This window comes from Hemicordylus capensis, chromosome 1, assembly GCF_027244095.1.
Source record: "Hemicordylus capensis ecotype Gifberg chromosome 1, rHemCap1.1.pri, whole genome shotgun sequence".
NCBI lineage: Eukaryota > Metazoa > Chordata > Lepidosauria > Squamata > Cordylidae > Hemicordylus > Hemicordylus capensis.
This window is the reverse complement of record NC_069657.1, coordinates 431657367-431675518: the sequence shown is the minus strand read 5'-3', so window position 1 is coordinate 431675518 and position 18152 is coordinate 431657367. Positions and strand designations below refer to the sequence as shown.

Here is an 18152-nt window from a genome sequence, read left to right as displayed (position 1 = left end):
AGATGGTGAATGGAATCTCTATAATTCCAAGGCATAATGTGTTTAAGCATGAAGAAATATCTATTTGAAGAAAAAAAAATAACCAAAATAGTATTGGCACAGAAGATCTTTTACAAAAAGCATTATAATGAATGATGTTTATGCTTTATCACCGGCTATGTAGATAATAGCTTTTGGATGGTATAGCCTTTGACTAGGGCGCAGTGCCTGTTAATGAGTTTTGTGTCTAGAGGACATCCTCATGCCTAGAAGAGGAACTCCTGACAAACTGTCAATTAACGTTAAGAATGTTTTTTTTATTTGATATTTTTATCTTGTTCTTTTCACACTGAACATCCAAAGTGTCTTTATAAGGAGTGAAAATTGGTATAAAATTAACAATAAAAATAATCATAACAGAGTTCACAGCAGCAGAGAAGAATCACAAAGCAAACCAGCAGGAACACAGTAAAAACAATGCTAACCGCTGCGTTGTGGTCAGGATCTCTCTTTTATTTGAAATGTGTTGTCAGCAAGTTGCAAATTGGAAAACTGGTGAAAATGTTCACTGGAGAAAAAAGCATTTCTGAACAGTTCCAAACCCTCTGCAGATTTTGGGGATGGGGTTGTCACTTCCTGGGAGAGCACTTGCTTTGCATTGAGGAGGTCCTGGTTTCAATTTCTGGTATCTGGACAGGGCCAGGAAAGATCCCTCCTAGAAACCCTGGAGAGCTACAGTTAATCGGTACTGACCTAGATGGGCCAATAGTCTGACAACAGGAACAGTATTATTTAAGCTTCCCCCTCCCCCCCCCTTTTGACTTTTTCATTGAATTAGTATTGTTTAAAACTCCCACAGTTTTTGGCATGGGCTCTTGAATATATGTGTTTTACTGTGGGTTTTGCTGTGGGTTTTGAAAAGATGTGGGCTGTTTTACTGTGGGCTTTGAAAAGATGTGGGCTGAAAACACCATATAGATATGTCTGCTTAGCTCATTTGAGATTTTATCTACTCACTTCGATTGTCAATCACCCTTAACAGAGCTATGAATGAACTGCGAAGCTCCCCAGTTCCAAGTTAATGATTTTGCTTTCTCATTCATTTTGGTGTCTTTTTTAAAGCTGTATGATAGCAAAAAGATATTTTCATTTTTATCTATTTTCAAATTTTTCGATACATACTTGTGCAGAGTGCCGGTCTTTGGTGCAGTTTCCCGCCACTCCTTGGAATTCCTTTCGGCAGCAAAGAGGCAGTATGCCTTTGTGGTCAAAAGAATGGTTGCATTGTGGCTGGGAAGAGACGGGGCTTTCAGGAGAAGCCCAAAGGTGGCATACAATATGCTTCTGCCTGCCCTAGCAGATAAGGGAGAGATAATGTCTGCATGCTACCTCCAGCCATGGGCATCCAGTGGGGGGTGGGGGTGGCAGTGGCCCCCTGGATTGAGCCAGTCACACTGAATTCAGTGGTGCTTTCTCCTAGGTAAGTAGGTGTAGGATTCCAGTCTCCCCCCACCCCGGAAAGTCTTGTGGACACCCATGCCTCCAGATGTGGGAAATGCACATGTTTTGTAACAAAAGCACCTTTTGTGGCTGTGGAGTTCAGTGGGGGAGTTGTTCTGGCCCCCTGCTGCTTTCTGCAGGGGTGGAGGTTTCTGCCATCAGTAGAGACCATCTCCTATCATGCTTCCCACCCTCAGGTTTCCACTGTAAAGACCCACACACAAACTCTGACTTCAAAAACCAAGATGCGGCTATAGCACTCCTGAGGATGTCTAAACCCGAAGTCCCCACAATCATGGAATACCCCGGGGCGGAGCCACCGTTGGGTGAATGGGTTCAAAGAACCCAGGCCACCAGTGGAAAAGGCCGCCGATGCCTCGTGGCTCAGGCTTCAGAGGAGCCCAGAGCGAACTCCTCCCTCCCACACCCGGGCCACCGAGAGCCCGGGCAAACTCTTCGCCAGTTATTTCAGGCAGCTCCAACTGCCCGATAGAATGTTTTTCCCTTCCTCTCCTTGGAGGGAGAGAAAGGGGGAAAGCTCAAGTCAGGCAGCTAACACTGCCTGAAATGACGAGCTGAGAGCACGTTCAGGCTCTCGGCAGCCCAGGCCACACCCCCTTTGCACGTGACGTTTCCCCCTTTCTTTCCCTCCAGAGAGGGAAAAGAAGGGGAAAACGTGCTATCGGGCAGTTGGTGCTGCCTGAAATAATTGGCGAAGGGTTCGCCTGGGCTCTCGGCGGCCTGGGCGTAGGAGAGGGGAGTTCGCTCTGCGCTCCTCTGGAGCCCAGGCCATGCCCCCGTGCATGTGACGTCATGCACATGGGCATATTGGAGGGGGCTACCGAGCAGGGCTGGACGCAGGCCACTGCTTGGCTGGCTCCGCGCCTGGAACACCCATAGCCCATCCCACACGTCTGGGACTGGCGGGCAGGCCTTCCGGGCCAGAGGCAGGGCTGAAATAAGGCTGGCTGGGCTTGAGCAAGGCTGAGAGGAGCGTTGAGAAGAATGAGCTCCCAGCAAGGTAGTGGGAACCTTTCCACTTTCCATTTTCCTTCTGAGGGGCAGCAGGGTAGAGCCAATCCTCTTATAGGGAGCTCTGCCTGCTGTGGCTGATTAGTGATTGAGCATCGTCCCTCAGTTGAGGTGAGTGAGATTTACTGCAGCAGCAGAAGCCAAGCTCAGCCACTTGAAACCTGTGTTCCCTTTAACAGGGATTCCCAGATGTTGTTGACTACAGCTCCCATAATTCCCAAGCAAAAACCATTGCAGCTGCGGATTCTGGGAGTTGTAGTCAACAGCATCTGGGAATCCCTGTTAGAGGGAACACTGCCTGACACTAAAGCTTAACACCTCAGCCTGTATAAATCCAGGGAGCTGGTGGCCACCCTTGGCTCAGACTTGAGCCTGAGAAGTAAATGGAACTGTAGGTATTCTACCAGCCCTCACACTGCCTGAAAAGCTATGCAATAAGGCCCAGGTCTGCTAAAAATATAGCATGGCTTCTAAAAATGTATGTGCTCTCTTGATTCCCTCATATAGATTCCTGTTTAGCTGAAAAGGCTTGCTATGATTCCTGATTAACCATGAGCAGTGCCTTTTTCTGCCAACCCATTTTAGATGGTATGAATATGAATGCAATGAATATTTATATATCGCTTTTCAACCACAGTTACCAAAGTGGTTTAGAAAGATAGATAGATAAAATGGCTCCCTGTCCTCAAAGGGCTCACAATCTAAAAAAGAAACCATATGAGATACACCAACATCAGCCACTTGAAGGATGCTGTGCTGGGGATGGATAGGGCTAGTTGTTCTCTCCCTGCTAAATAAAGAGAATCACCACTTTAAAAGGGTACTTCTGGTAGAACTTCCAAAGGCCAGCATAAGGAGAGATGGTGAATACTCACACTGGCATGGGAAATTTCACAATGGGAAACTTTGTGCCAAGGGTATCCCAGATTCCTTGCAAAAAACTGAGTTTTGTGATCTGTGCAATTTGCAAATACTGCACATATTTACGTATTTGTGTATTCTGCAGAGTTCTGCTGCTCCTGGAAAGGGACAAAAGCCTACACCAGGCACTGAAGCGCTGGCCATGATGGAAAACCTGCTCAGGCCTCCTTTGGAGTAGTTGGAGTTCACACACATACAAATCTCTGTCTTCAGATCTTCTTGGCTATTTAACTCCTCTGCTGTTAGGAAACATGTGTTGCTTTTGAAGGGTAGACTAGGATCTCTTCTAGTATCCAACAGTTGTTGCCAAAGTTGTTCTTGGTGTGACTTTAGGAAGATCCTCATGTGCCACATGCTAAAGTGTGATGAGTTAGGATGTGGCGAGTTCATTCTTATGGAGCAAATACCCAACTATAGAGGCTAGAATTTCCACATGTCCTTTCCAAGTAAAGTGGCTTTAAATGTGTGATTCTGAGGGGGAAAACATGATCCAGGATAATGTTTTCAAGACATTGTTAGTAAAGGACTCTTGAACTATTCTAATTCTTGGGAAAGAATTGTTGCTATAAGCTGTGAATTTTCTTAGTTTTTGTCTGTCTCTCTCTGTCTCATATCTTTTTTCTTCTTTTTTAAATCTTCACAGATTTAAGGGCCAGCAGGATTCTTTTTAGTGGAAGCTGAGGTTTTTAAGACATTGAATTACATGCCAAATGCTAATTTCCACACTGGTGCAATACACACCACCTAGAGATGGACCTTGGGCCTGATCCAGCTGGGCTGTTCTTGTGTTCATATGCACATATCAGGAGCGATATAAATATGCTGCACACACATCACACACCCTCTCTGCCTAAAGCTTAACTGTGCATCTCGATGAGCTCTGTGCATCCTTATGCATCCATATGCCCAGTTAATCCTGGAACTTGCCAGTATGGTTATTACACAGCCACACTTGGCAACTGGACGGCTGCTGTCTCTGCGCTAATGCCAGCAAAGGGACTTAGGGAAACTGAGCTAGTGGTGGTGGGGGGGGGGAGGAACTGGATGCTTCCAGACACTTTGTGCATGAAGAAGTTTAGTGAAACAATCACTGTCTGTCATATTTACTCCTTTCCCTTCTCCATTTCCTAGCTTCAGCCCCTTCAGCTGTCTCTATATAATAAACAGATGATCTGGTGCTCCCTCTCTTCCACTGCACCTTGATTGATTGATTGATTGATTGATTGATTAAGTGCCTTCAAGTCGGTGTCGACACTTAGCGACCACATAGATTCTCTCCAGGATGATCTGTCTTCAGCTTGGCCTTTAAGGTCTCTCAGTGGTGCATTCATTGCTGTCGTAATCGAGTCCATCCACTTTGCTGCTGGTTGTCCTCTTCTTCTCTTTCCTTCAACTTTCCCCAGCATTTTGGACTTCTCAAGGGAGCTGGATCTTCTCATAATGTGTCCAAAGTATAATAGTTTGAGCCTGGCCATTTGTGCCTCGAGTGAAAATTCTGGGTTGATTTGTTCTATGATCCATTTGTTTGTTTTCCTGGCTGTCCATGGTATCCTCACTGCATCTAGCACAGGTGAATTAGGAGAGAACTGGGTCATTGGGTGCTTGTTAAATTGATTCAAGAAAGGTCACTTTTGGGGTGACCTTTGGGAATGGGTGGCAGTCCTGTCAAATGAATAGTATGAGACCTGGTTGAGATTTGAACCTGCATCAGTGGCCTCGTTTTGGTGGCTGGGCAACTCACTGCCACTCAGTTTCTGATCTTCCAGTGTCAAATTGGAAAAGCAACCACCTGCTGCACAGCGTTGTATATCACGTGGCAAAGTGTGACTATAAATAAGCAAGAGCATTTGTTTTAAGTAAGCGAAGGGCAGGGATGCCATGAACTGCTGCAGTTTGAACAGAAATGGCATGAGAAGCTAAAGTATCTGTGTACAGAGCTGGCAATGGTCCCCTTTGGGGAGGGATCTCTCCTCCACATGGCCTGCAACTTCCTGTCTCAGCATAATCCCCTTAATCCTGCTTTAGCTCTGTTGATTTTCCTCCTTTCCTCTCTTTCTGATCCGCTTTCTCTGTGGTGCATGAAGCCCCATGTTTCTCGGCCAGGCTTGCAGCTGAGAGGCAGCGGTGGCCTGTCAGCCTTCCAGGCTGTCTTCGGAGCGCCTCCTACAATGCAGCAGGGGCCCTGGGATGGTGGTGCCTGAATGTGTCCCCTTCTCTCTGTCGTACAGGCTCTGCAGTCTCCGCCTGAAGAAGCTGACTGTGCTGAGGGAACTGGACAAGGAGCTCAGCTCCGTTCTCATTGCTGTGAAGATCCAGGTAAGCTGATCTCCTGTCCTTAAGTGCCTTGGGGGGGGAGGCCAAGGTCGATCCACGTTGTGTAATAGGAGCCCCAATAGTCTTGCTTTTCAGTTGTGCCCCCCCTAGTCCTCTGCTTTTGCACAGTCGAGTGGAGGCTACTCACTGTGCACTGGGGCTGGGGATGATGGGAGCTGAAGTCATAGGAACACAGGAAGCTGCCATATACTGAGTCAGACCATTGGTCCATCTAGCTCAGTATTATCTACCCAGACTGGCATTGGCTTCTCCAAGGTTGCAGGTAGGAATCTCTCTCAGCCCTATCTTGGAGAAGCCAGGGAGGGAACTGGGAACCTTCTGCTCTTCCCAGAGCGGCTTCATCCCCTGAGGGGAATATCTTGCAGTGTTCACACATCAAGTCTCCCATTCAGATGCAACCAGGGCAGACCCTGCTTAGCTATGGGGACAAGTCATGCTTGCTACCACAAGACCAGCTCTCCAGTAACATCTGGGGACCCAACGTTGAGAATCCCTGCTATAGAGAGGCAGAATTCTCCAGATAGGGCCCAGAGTACACTGTTTTCCTCCACCGTGCATGATCCTTCGGTGCAGAGATTCTCCTGGTCAGTGCCTGCTTCCCTATAGGCCACTGCTTCATTCTTATGAATGTTTTAGACAATAGCCCATTTTGTTCTCCCCAAGCAAAGCAGGGGCAGGGGAGACTCTTGCTCTGAGGACAAAGACTAGAGAGGAGGCAACATAGTTTTGCATCCTCTAACTCGGGGCTGCACAACTTGGCAGTTGCACAACAAAAGTTGGCCCTTCAGCCTTTGTGGGACTACAGCTCCCATCTCCCCATGCAACAGTGGCCAGTTGTCAAGGATGATGGGAGTTGTAGTCCAATAGCAGCTGGGTTGTGCGGCCCTGCTCTGTCCTGAGAGTTCAGTTGACCTGGAAGTCATGATCTATCCTAGAGGTCTGTTTTTTTAGGGCTGGTGGTTTATCTGCCCCATTTCTCTGTATCTCTTTTGTTCTCCAGAACCTCACAAATCCTAGCTTTCTGTCCGTAGTGTCTGAAGGAATCCCCCTCCCAACAAACCAAGGTCTGCAATAGGCATTAGGACAAAGCACGCCCATGGATACATACTGACCATGTGCAGATTTTTTTGCCACTTGTTTTGTTTTGATTTTGCAGCCATATTTTGTTACAAAACTTGGATTTCTAAATGTCGAATTCTAGCCTCCCTCCCTCATTGCCTCTTGCTAAAGGCCTCTAAGACGGTGACCATGTTTTTCTCTTGTTCCTCGGTTTGCTTTGCCACTTCAAAGCAAACCTCTCCCTATCTTGGGCTTGCCAAGAGCTGTGGTAAAGATACCCTCTCGTAAATTAGGCCAAGCACTGTTTAATGAAATATCTGCCTATTACCTAGAAGGCCTTGTATATTGAACTTGAAAAGTGCTGTCCAGGGCATCCCAGCTTCCCAAGTTCTCTGGTTTCCTTGGATCCCTTCCATCTGGGGATTTTAAATGTTCTGTTCTTGTCCTTTGGGCCTCATAACCTTCTAGGGACGGAGAAAAATATGATGCACATTACAAAGATATATGAACACCATCCGTGCACCACCGAAATGGCAGCTCCCTCTTTGCTGGAATGCAGCCACTATTTAGTAGCCACCTAACACTTGAGCACAATGGGCTGGAAAGTGGAGGACTCCTTAAATAATATTTTATATTATTTTCTCTGCAGAGGGTGCTTACTTCTCATTCCCCAAAGCAGGCTAACCGAAGCAAAAAGCTGGGGTTGCTTTTTGCACTATGATTTTATATGTGTGTATGCCAGGCCTTGATGAGTTTTCTTTGGATCTAGGAACCAGCATAAAAATTTAGAAGCTAGACAGTGGACAGTTTACAAAATTACTGGACTTAGTGACAGCCATTGTGGAGAGGAAGGGTAAATGAGCTTCTTTTTATCCCCTTTACAAGTAACAGAATAGAAACAGGGCTACCTGAGACGAACAAAGATTTCATTAAAGGTTTTGTACCTCTGACTATCCTAGTCTAGGCACCATGATTAAATATTCTAGGCACCCTGGTTCCCTTGCGCCTGGGATTTGTTAAGCCCTGGTGTATGCCTGAAAATGAAATGTACGCGTGAGACAAGCATACCTTTGGAAACGTGCACCCTGCAGGCTCACTCATCTGAAAGCCACAAGTGGTTGCCATTCCCTGCCAAGTGTACACTTAGTGCAGACCTGGGTTTACTGCCACATAATCTTGGACTCTTGGGGGTGAGTCAGGGAGCAGGGAAAGAAGTGCTTGGATCTCTCTAGTAATGCTATGTGCCTGTGCAATAGATGCTGATAACAGTAACAAATGGATGTTAAGAAACCTTTCTTGTAACTTGCGAGGAAGTCCATCATGTTTTGTCCTGACTATATTTCCATATGAATGGGGTGGTCCAGATGGCACGTGGAGCCTTGGAAACAGCCAGGCTCCACACAGCATCCCTGGGCTTCAGAAGCACATGCCCTCCTTCCCACCCCTGTGCAAGTGTCTACTTCCTTTCTAGGTTAAAATAAGCAGAGATTGGTTGCAGATTTGTAGCTAGCGCAGGGGTGTGTGGCAAGGGTGAGTCTCCCCCGCTCCTTAAAAACAAATAACTGCTATATTGTGATGTCGTGCAAAGCAGCTAAGATGGTAAAACCTGCCCCCCCCCACCTTGGCACGCTCCCCAAACTTTTAGGCTGGCTGCAGGCCTGATTTGGTTGTGTCATCTGAACGGACCATTCTCAGCTTATTCTAACCTACAGACTCCCAATAGCCTGAGATCTGTACCCAGGGACTGAAGTGAGGTACAGATCTTGGGTTATCTAAAGCAAGTAGGTTAGAATAAACTGCGGATGGCGGGTTCGGACAACGTGACCAATCTCTGCTTATTTTAAGCTAGAAAGGAAGTCGGCGCATGCCCAGGGATGTTGCCCAGAGCCCGGCTTTCTTTGGGGCTGCACGTGATATCCAAACCAGCCCTGTGAATGTGTGTGGTGGAATAAATACTGTGCATGATCTTGCTTGTGCCGGAATATTTCTCCCTCCATGTATGTGAGGTGAGGACTGTGTACTGAAAGGAGAGAGTGATAACGTGGCGACCTCCATCTTGCCAGTGTCAAGTCTATAGCCTCCTCTAGCTGAGGCCCATGGACGATCCCCTGGCCTTCCCTGTCATTCTTTAGCCTGAGTAGCAAAGTGAGACAAGGGCACAAATTCCCTTGGTGGAAACAAAGGTCTCGCCCCCTCAGCCTGCCATCCGGTGCCCTTCCTGCGCTCTTGTCAGCTGTTATAAAGCCGCTGATGCCGCTGACAGCAGGCTGGGGTGAAGAGAGTCAGAGAGCTTTGAGTTCTGCCTGGGTATTCTGTGCACTACAGTCATTAGGATTTTAAATCCAGGATTAGTAGCTGAAGCTGATGTTTTAAAAGTCGCTCCAGGACCTAGTCTTTGCCTGCATGCCAGGGGTAGTCTACACATTGCAATCACCCTGTGAAGATAACTGGGGACAACAGGACTGTAAAAACGTGGAAAGCAGCTTGCCTTGTAGATCCCCCTCCTTGGGTGAAGAAGGGATGCCTAGAAAGGTAAGGAATGCCTAAGGTCCATTGTGGTGGCATCTGAGCTCTCCATGCAATAGCGGCAGCCCTCCACATGGTGAGCCCACTCAACGTGTTATGCCTGTCTTGTGGACCAGGGCGCTTTCCAGATTAAACCTTACAACAGAGTCACTACGGAGCTGCTAAGTGTGCTTCCGTACTTCCTGTTTGGTGACACTGTAGTCCCTGGGCTGACAGCAAGGTGCCATTCACATTTCCGATGCTTTATTTCAGATTTTGTATTTGTGTTATAGTGCTACGATGCTGCAAGTCCGTTGCAGAAAAGTAACTGTATTTTCCCATTGTAGGTGGTTGAGATTCTGGGGATCGTTTTCAAGATGATCCTGCCAAGCCAAAGCATTTTACTCCTGTTGTAGGGTTTAATCTGAAAAGCGCCCAGGTGGCTGGCAGCCTCTGTTTCAGGCAGCCTCGATGTGGTTTTTGTAGCTTTTACACCACTCCATTCACCAGCCTCCTTCACTAGGAAAGAGGCAAACTGGGAAATCAGAAATAGGTGATGTCCTTAGGAGAGTCACTCATTATGCAATTTGTGAATGCATTTTATAAAAGGGGAAGCATTTAAGAAGTGTTTGTGGTTCCTCCTCTTAATGTAAAAGCTCATCCTGCATTTTTAACAAGCTCTGCCAATCAAAAGGAATTCTAAGACTGCAATCCTATGCATGCTTTGGGAGCAAGCTCCGTTGAACTTAGTGGGCTTTGCATATGTATAAATATGCATTGGATTGCACCTTGAAAGGCACACACAATGTGTTCCCAAGACTAGCACTTCTACCCATCCTCAAAGAACTTTAGCAAAATACACTGTCAAGGAGAATGGTTCAAAAACCTAGGAAGCTGCCTTCTACCAAATCAGACCATTGGTCTGTCTAGCTCAGCATTGTCTACACTGACTGGCAGCAGCTCTCCAAGGTTTCAGGCAGGAGTTTCCACCCACCCCAGCTGGAGATGCCAGGGACTCAACCTGGAACCTTCTGTATGCAAGCATGCAGATGCTCTGCCACTGAGCTACAACCTTACCAGGCACAGGAAAATATTTTATAGAATCATAGTGTTAGAAGAGACCTGGGAGGTGGTCTAGTCCAACCCTCTAGGAGAGAAGACTGTTTGGTCAATGGGAGCCATCAAACAAGGTCCGGAATTGGGAAGGGATGCCAGGAGCTGATGGACATGAATAGCAGTTTGGGATGATGGAAACAGCAAGAAATGTGGACCCCAAAAGTCAGGCCAAGGATGTAAAGGCTGTGTGATGGTTCCTTCATACAAAAGAATCCTCTTGCTATCTCTGAATTTCCTCCTCTATACCAGATTTCAAGGGGCCACACAACATTTCTTTTATTTCAGGATATTATCAGTAAAATGCTTGATAGCTGTTAAATCTGGGCTCTTACCTTACCTCTTACCTTACCTTAGTGGCATGGGAACCTCTGTAGCATTGCCCTGCTGTGGTAACAGAAGAAGTCGGGAATGGTTCATTAGTTGCCCACACTGCAGTTCTGCCCACACCAGTGTTCACCCAGTTTTCTGAAGCCAAGAGAAGCTGCAGTGTGGAATCCTGCATGGCTCAGAGCTCATCGTGCTTTTCTGGTGGCATTGCTGTGACTCTCATGTCTTTGGGATAACACAAGAACCCATGCTGTGGAGCAGGGGTGGGCAACCTTTGCTCTCCAGCTGTCACTGGCCTAAGCCAAGGTTGCCTACCCCTGCTTTAATGTGTCACCTGATTGATTGATTGATTGATTGAGGAGGGACAGTGCTGTTGTGAGGGTAGAGGCAATTCAGTAACTGTAGGGTTGGATAAGCAGTTAGGAAAGGGGAATAGACTTGGAGATATCATAAGGGAATATTTATACTGAATTTATATATTAGTTTATTTATTTAAAATATTTCTACCCTGTCCCTTCAGTACACTACTGTTCAGGGCAACTTACAGCATTAATAAAATAGATACAATATAGAATAAAAAATTAGAAGACAAGGCTAAAACCACCATTAAAATGACAAATTTCTTAAAAACTGAAATTAAAAGTTATCAATAAAAGCTAAACACTAAGAAACCTACCAGGTGTAAACAGTAGATAAAATATTTAAAAGCCTCTTTTAAAAGATGTCTTCAGTTGTTTCTTTTAAAAAAAATGAGGGAGGGAGCATGACAAAGTTCTTCTGGAAGACCGTTCCAAAGTTGAGGGGCCACAACCAAAAAGGCTCTGTCTCTAGTCCTTGCCTGCCAGATCTCCATTACTGGTGAGGCCATGAGCAGGGTCTGAGAGGGCCCTGGCAGGTTCGTATGGGCGAATGCGGTCCAACAGAGACCCCAACCCGAAGCCATACAGGGCTTTAAAGGATCAAGACCAACACCTTGAATATACTGAAGAAAAGAAGAGCACATTATTGGAATCACAGAATATTAGTTGCGAGGGACCTTGGAGGTCTTCTAGTCCAGGAGTTCCTAACTTTTTAAAACAAGTGTGCCCCTTCTGTCACAAGCTCCAGAGATAATGGGACATGTTGAGTTGCTCTGTTAATTTCAGTGGGAGTGCTAATTCCCTGAGGCCTGTCAGTCAGGCTGAGGGCAGGGCTATGCTGAACTTCAGCACATAGCCAGCCAAGCAAGAGCAGAGGAGGAGGGTTTTCACCCTCCTCCCCTCCCCTTCTGCAGTGGACGCATCACTGAGGATGTGTTGGTTTCAAGCCCGTGATCCTCAGACGGGGAACTAATAGCGTGGCTGCAGTGTGCAGAGGCAGGAGGGCTGTGATCACCCCCTGGGAGTCCTTCAAGTACACCTAGGGTACTAAGACCTCCTGTTGGGAACCCCTGTTCTAGTCCAACCCCTACTCAGTGCCGGAAAGTGTTGCAGTGGTGTGTGGTTTTTTATTGTTAAATGTCTGCTTTGTTTTTAATTTTCAAAAGTGTCCTATGTGCCCCTCTTATTAAAGGTCTTTAAACAGAGACATTATTCTGAAAATACATAATTTGGCCAGTGCTTTGGGGTGTGTGTGTGTGAGACATCACAGGCACCAGCTAATCAGTGCTGTGTGCAGCCAAATTCTACAAATTTGCAGAAGAATCATTTGTTTTGCTCTGATCCTGACCCTGGAGAGGAAAGATGCATTTGCACTGAACACAGAGAGCCTCCAAAGTAGCCCTGTTGCTCTAAAAGTAGTATATCTGTCTTCGCTCTAACTCTTTGTTGGATTGAGGCTAGTGTGTTCTAAACAAAAAATCAATAGTGTATAATGGTATAAAGGATTGTTTCTTAACTATAAAAAGGTGCTTTTTGGAACTGGGTTGGCGTACTACAAAAGAGAGCTAAATCTTGTTATTGTGATATCTGTATGTTGCCTGCGATGCTTATATTTTTGTCCATTTCTCTTTTTTGTTAAATATTAAACAAAAAATGAATAAAACTACAGATTTATACAAATTTTCATGTTATTCATATTTATTTCCAGCCGTCTCATATACAATCCTAAGGTGGCTAGCAAAAACTAAAAATATAATATGCAAAATATAGTATAACCAAAAAAAATTAAATTAAAAACAGCTTATCACAACCAGTAGCGTAGTATATATTAAATAATCACAACATCATTCAGCACAACAGTCAGAGACCAAAGGTGTGGGAGAACAACAGTGCAGCCTTGTCTGTTGCTGAAAGGCAGACAAAGTTGGGAGGTAGTGAACAACCTTGGGGAGAGAGTTCCACAGTCTTGGGGCAATAACAAAGAAGGCCCTGTCCCATGCCCGCCAAGCCTCTCTTGATGTTGGCTCATGGAGCAGAGCTCCCTCCTTTGTCCTTCTGTAATGAACGAATACCCTTCCCTCACCTCCCACCATTTTATACTCCCCAACAGTGTTCCCTCTAAGGCGTGCGCATGTGCATGCGCCCACATGTTTTTGGATGTCTGCTCAGTTAATTTTAGATACCGCTCAGGTTGAATCAGGAAGGTCCCATTCTGAGTGCAGGTGCGTGCATTCTGCCTTGATGCTGCCACCCAGAACAAAACTCATTCTGCACACAGATGAAAAAAATTAGAGAGAACACTGTTCCCCACCATTTTGTAGCTCAGGAAGGAAAGCAGGGAGGAAAAGAATAAAAAGGTGATTTGCCCAACGCTCAGGTGGTGCTGTCAGGCTAAATGGGAGACACAACAGTCCCGTCCCCCCCAATGTTGTATGGAAATGTTTCTCTCTTTAAGCTTGATCCTGAGAGTGGAGGTGACAGGCAGGAACTGAACTGCAAAAGAGAAGAGAAGGGTGAAACTACCATCAATGAGACAGAAAGCAAGAGGAGACCCTTAGAAGCCTTGCTGCAGCCTTCCCTTCAATCAGGAGCAGGAAATCCATGAACAATTTAGAATTAAATTTTCTATATTCAGCATTGGTCCAAGAAAGATTTTCAGCATGTGCCACCAAGTGTGAAGTGGAAGGATAAACCACACATCATGCTGAAATTCCCTTTCTAGCCTTGAAGACATAGAAGCCCTGATCCATATCAAATATGTCAAACCCTTTAAGCATCCAGCTGCAGGATCTGAACACCTTCTAGGGTGATGACATCCACCCACCCACCTCCACTTAACTGAATGATTACTTCACTTTGCAGAAATGTTGTACCCCTGAAAATTGTATTTCTGTATTGCAAATTGTAGAAATACAAAATGTATTTCTGCAAATGTTTGCAGAAATGTTGTACCCCTGCTAAGTGGGCAAAGAGGGTCCTTTTTAATGTGGTGATTCTGTTTATTTAGCAGGTGGAGAGTAACTGGCCCTATCCACCCCCAGCACAGTACCTCCAGTAACTGTTGCTAGTGTCTATCTTATGCTTCTTTTTAGATTGTGAGCCCTTTGGGGGACAAGGATCCATCATATTTATTTATTTGTTATTTCTCTATGTAAACCGCTTTGGAAATTTTTGTTGAAAAGCAGTATATAAATATTTGTGGTTATTGTACTATAGATAAACCACAAATCTCCTTGCAGTAGTGTAGTTATAGCACTGCTTCTGTGTACAGTTGATACTCTGTTGTTTTAAAACTAACCCTTCAAAACAGCAGCAATTATTCTCTTATTAAAGGAAACAGGAGCAGTAGCCATATTCTCATAAGTAGCAAAGCTTACAGTGCTAGTAACTGGGTTGTCATAAGAAGAAGCATGATCTTCTTAACACACGCTCCCCATTGCTTGTATCTGTGAAAGTGCTGGTTGAGTGGCTATTTTTGCAAGAAGGTATTTTCTACAGCTTGCGAAGGACTGTTGCATCCTAGCTTCTGGAGCCAGGATCTGCTCTGGATGTTGCAATATGCTACTTCATCCCCATAGCAAAGCTAGCCCCACCAGCTTTGTGTGATGTTCTGTAGCACCTTTGTGCAAAGGGCGAGGCAAGACATAGTGTCATTTAGGGTCCCCTTGAGGGAAGGATTTTCACCCCGCTGCTCCAACACCATTTCTGTAACTTAAATCCCACTCCCTAAAGCGGCTGTTACCTATGGGAAGCAAAAAAGAGAGGTGCCTTTTTGCCCCTGATCTTTTTCTCTTCTGCAGCTGGAAGGGCAGAGCTTTATTTATTCATTAATTTTTCTACTGTGTAATAGGAGCTTCAGCGTAGATTAGAGCAATCAAGCTGGGGGCAAGGCAGGAGGGGAAAGGTCTGCCCTGTCCTCAGCTCCGTGTCGCAGAACTGGTGGCTGATTTTAACCTCAGGAGATTTGATCACAGTTCTTTGCTATTTGCAAAAGGAGGAGATACAGTGGACAGGTGAGCTTCAATTTTTGCATGAAGGGTGTGCCATGGAGCATGCCACCAGAGACAAGGTGAGAAGGGGAGATTTGAGGCTTCTGATCTGAGCACCGAAGGTCCCAGGTTCAATCCCCAGCATCTCCAGGTAGGGCAAGAGCACCTCTGCTAACTGAGCAAAAAGGCATCTTTCAAAGTGGTGATTCTCTTGTATTTAGCAGGGGGAGAGCAACTGGCCCTATCCATCCCCAGCACACCATCCCACCATTAGTAGTTATTGGAATCCCCCATATGTTTCTTTTTAGATTGTGAGTTATTTGGGGACAGGCGTCTGTCTTCTTGATGTATTATTTATTTTTCTATGTAAACCACTTTGAGAACTTTGGTTGACGAGCGGTATATAAATATTGTAGTAGCAGTAGTAGGGGAAACCCTTGTCTGAAACCCTGAAGAGCTACTGCTAGCCCGTATAGACTACACTGAGCTAGATGGACTGATGTTCTGATTTGGTAGAAGGCAGCTTCACACGTTCATATCTGGCTTGGATGTTGTGACCTTAAGTTTGGAACTGATAGTTGAGAGTCGGATATCCTACGTGTGGAATATCCCTGATTCAATGCCCCATATGAAAGGATTGTAATGTAATGTCTCAAATGAAGTATGGAAGAGAGCTGGTCTGGTAGTAAGCATGACTTGTACTCTTTGCTAAGCAAACTCTGTCCTGGTTTGAATTTGGATAGGTGGCTGTATGTGAGTGCTGTAAGACATTCCCCTTAGAGTTGGGACCATAACTCAGTGGAAGAGCATCTACATGCAGCTATGGTAGCTATGTATTTCCTCTCATGTATGAAGACAGTATTTTCCTCTCTAAACTCTGAATGCTGCCATAGCAAAGATGCATGAAGAAGTAACAGATGGGAAAATGGCACTGCAAACGCAGCCTTTTGCTGCTCTGATTATTTAAAAAAATAGTGGATTTCTTGTGCAACATTGTAGATGTTCATTCTCCAGCTTTTAACAGTCTTAGTATAATTTTTCAATACCTTCCCATCATATCCTTTTATAGAATTACTTGCATCATTTTTACACTCACATTTTAGCAGTTTCCATTCTTTCTTGCAATAAACAAAAGAATATTTCCCCTACCTTTTGTGTCTCTCTATCAAATGTCTGGAGGGATTTCTTTGAAACCAAACAAAAACATGTTCAGAAAATAGAAAACATATGCCCTGAAGGGGAGCTGCTTTCTTTCTTTTTCTTTTTTGAGACTTTTAAAAAAAATCTAGGACACAAAGATATAGATGGAAATGGCTTTCCAACTTTAGTAGAATGTGTTATGTTCATGGGGGCCTTTTGCAATTCTGACACTGACCAGAATAGAACTGTCTAGCCTTGAGAGATGGGACTACTTGATGAATACAGATGGGGATATCTGTGTGACAGCAATCCCCTAACACTAGCTTAAACATGTAGCTGTGACTTGTCATCTAACGATGCTCAGTCACTGTGTGGCTAAAATGGTCTGGGAAGTGTGTGTATCTGTCTCAGTATGTTCCTGAGAATTCTGCCCCCACCCTCATAGTTTATGAAATCCTACAAAATAATATTATGAAGATTAGACAGGTCTGGATACCCCCTCTCCCCTAATTAAGTCAGTTTACAAAATTGGAGAGTAGTAGGATATTTGGGGATCTGGGTTGGTTGGCAAAATTGGAAGGACAAGGTGGCAAGCTCTTAACAACTGAATTACAAACACAACTGAATTAAATTCAGTTTAATTTAAACCCTTCCAAGGAGCTCAGGACAGTGTACATGATTCTAACCCCATCCCACCCCAGGCAGCTCCAGGGGGCAAACGTCCCCTTGAACAAGTATTTGTTCAATCTGGTGGCAGCCAGATTGCTCTCTGGGTCATCTCGGAGAGACCATATCACTCCTATCTTAAAACATCTACAATGGCTGCTGGTAAGTTTCCGGACAGAGTACAAGGTTTTGGTTATAATCTATAAAGCCCTAAACAGCTTGAGCCCTGAGTATTTAAGAGAACGAGCCGGGTCTCACGATCAGTGAAACCCACTTTGCGAGAGGGAGCAGGGAGAGCGGGCTAAGCCCACTCTCCCCGCACACGAGCAGGGCGGGAGCCCTGGGCAGCCGGATCGGCCGCCTACACAATTGCCAGCTCTGTGACGGAACCGGCGGGGGCTGGGGGAAGAGGCCTCCGGAAGCTCCAGCATGCCCTGCGCGAGCGTGCAGGGCATGCTGGCGAGACCCCCAGAGCCGGGAGGCAGCTTTTTGCCTCCCCTCTGGGGGTCTCCTCATGAAGAGCCGCACCACGACTACTCACGATAAAAAAACCTGGGTTTGCAGAGCGCTCGCTCTGCAAACCCGATTTTGGGGCGGGCTACTTGAGTGGGTTATCCACTCAAGAACCACCGTGCTCGCAGCCGAGCCCAGGGGGTCTCACAATTGCAGAAAATCAGGCTAGCGGAGGCTAGCCCGATTTTCTGCAATCGTGAATAGCCTCAACGTCTTCTTTGCTATGAACCACACCACCCATTGAGATCATCTGGAGAGGTTTGTCTGCAGTTGCCACTGGCTCATCTGGTGGCTACTTAGAGACGGGCCTTCTCCATTGCTGCCTCGAGGCTTTGGGACACACTTCCTGCTGAAATAAGAGCCTCCCCATCTCTTACAACACTTAAAAAGGGCAGTCAAGACGCATTTGTTCACCCAGGCTTTTAACTAGATACTGTTTTAATTGTGTTTTAATAGTTTTAACTTTTTAATTTTAATTGTTGAAATGTTTTAATCTTTTATTGGCTGTTTTTATTGTTTTGTAAACCGCCCAGAGAACTTGCATTTTGGGAGGTATAGGAATGTATTAGATATCATGGATGGATGGATGGATGGATGGATGGATGGATGGACGGACGGACGGACGGACGGACAGATAGATAGATAGATTTGCCCCCCACCTGCCCCCACTTTTGCTACTGCAAACTAACATGTGGGTCACAGCTGGCCCACC

At 45.7% G+C, this 18152-nt stretch overlaps 1 protein-coding gene across 4 annotated transcripts in view; it reads left to right on the top strand.

The window, feature by feature from the left end:
* Positions 1 to 18152, top strand: part of LOC128352551 (phosphofurin acidic cluster sorting protein 2-like) — a 224966-nt gene that overhangs the window by 141220 nt on the left and 65594 nt on the right. For all 4 annotated transcript variants that reach the window (XM_053313240.1, XM_053313248.1, XM_053313258.1 and 1 more), the window contains exon 2: positions 5661 to 5748. In XM_053313240.1, the coding sequence (XP_053169215.1) occupies positions 5661 to 5748 (88 nt within the window). The remainder of the gene's footprint in view (positions 1 to 5660; positions 5749 to 18152) is intronic.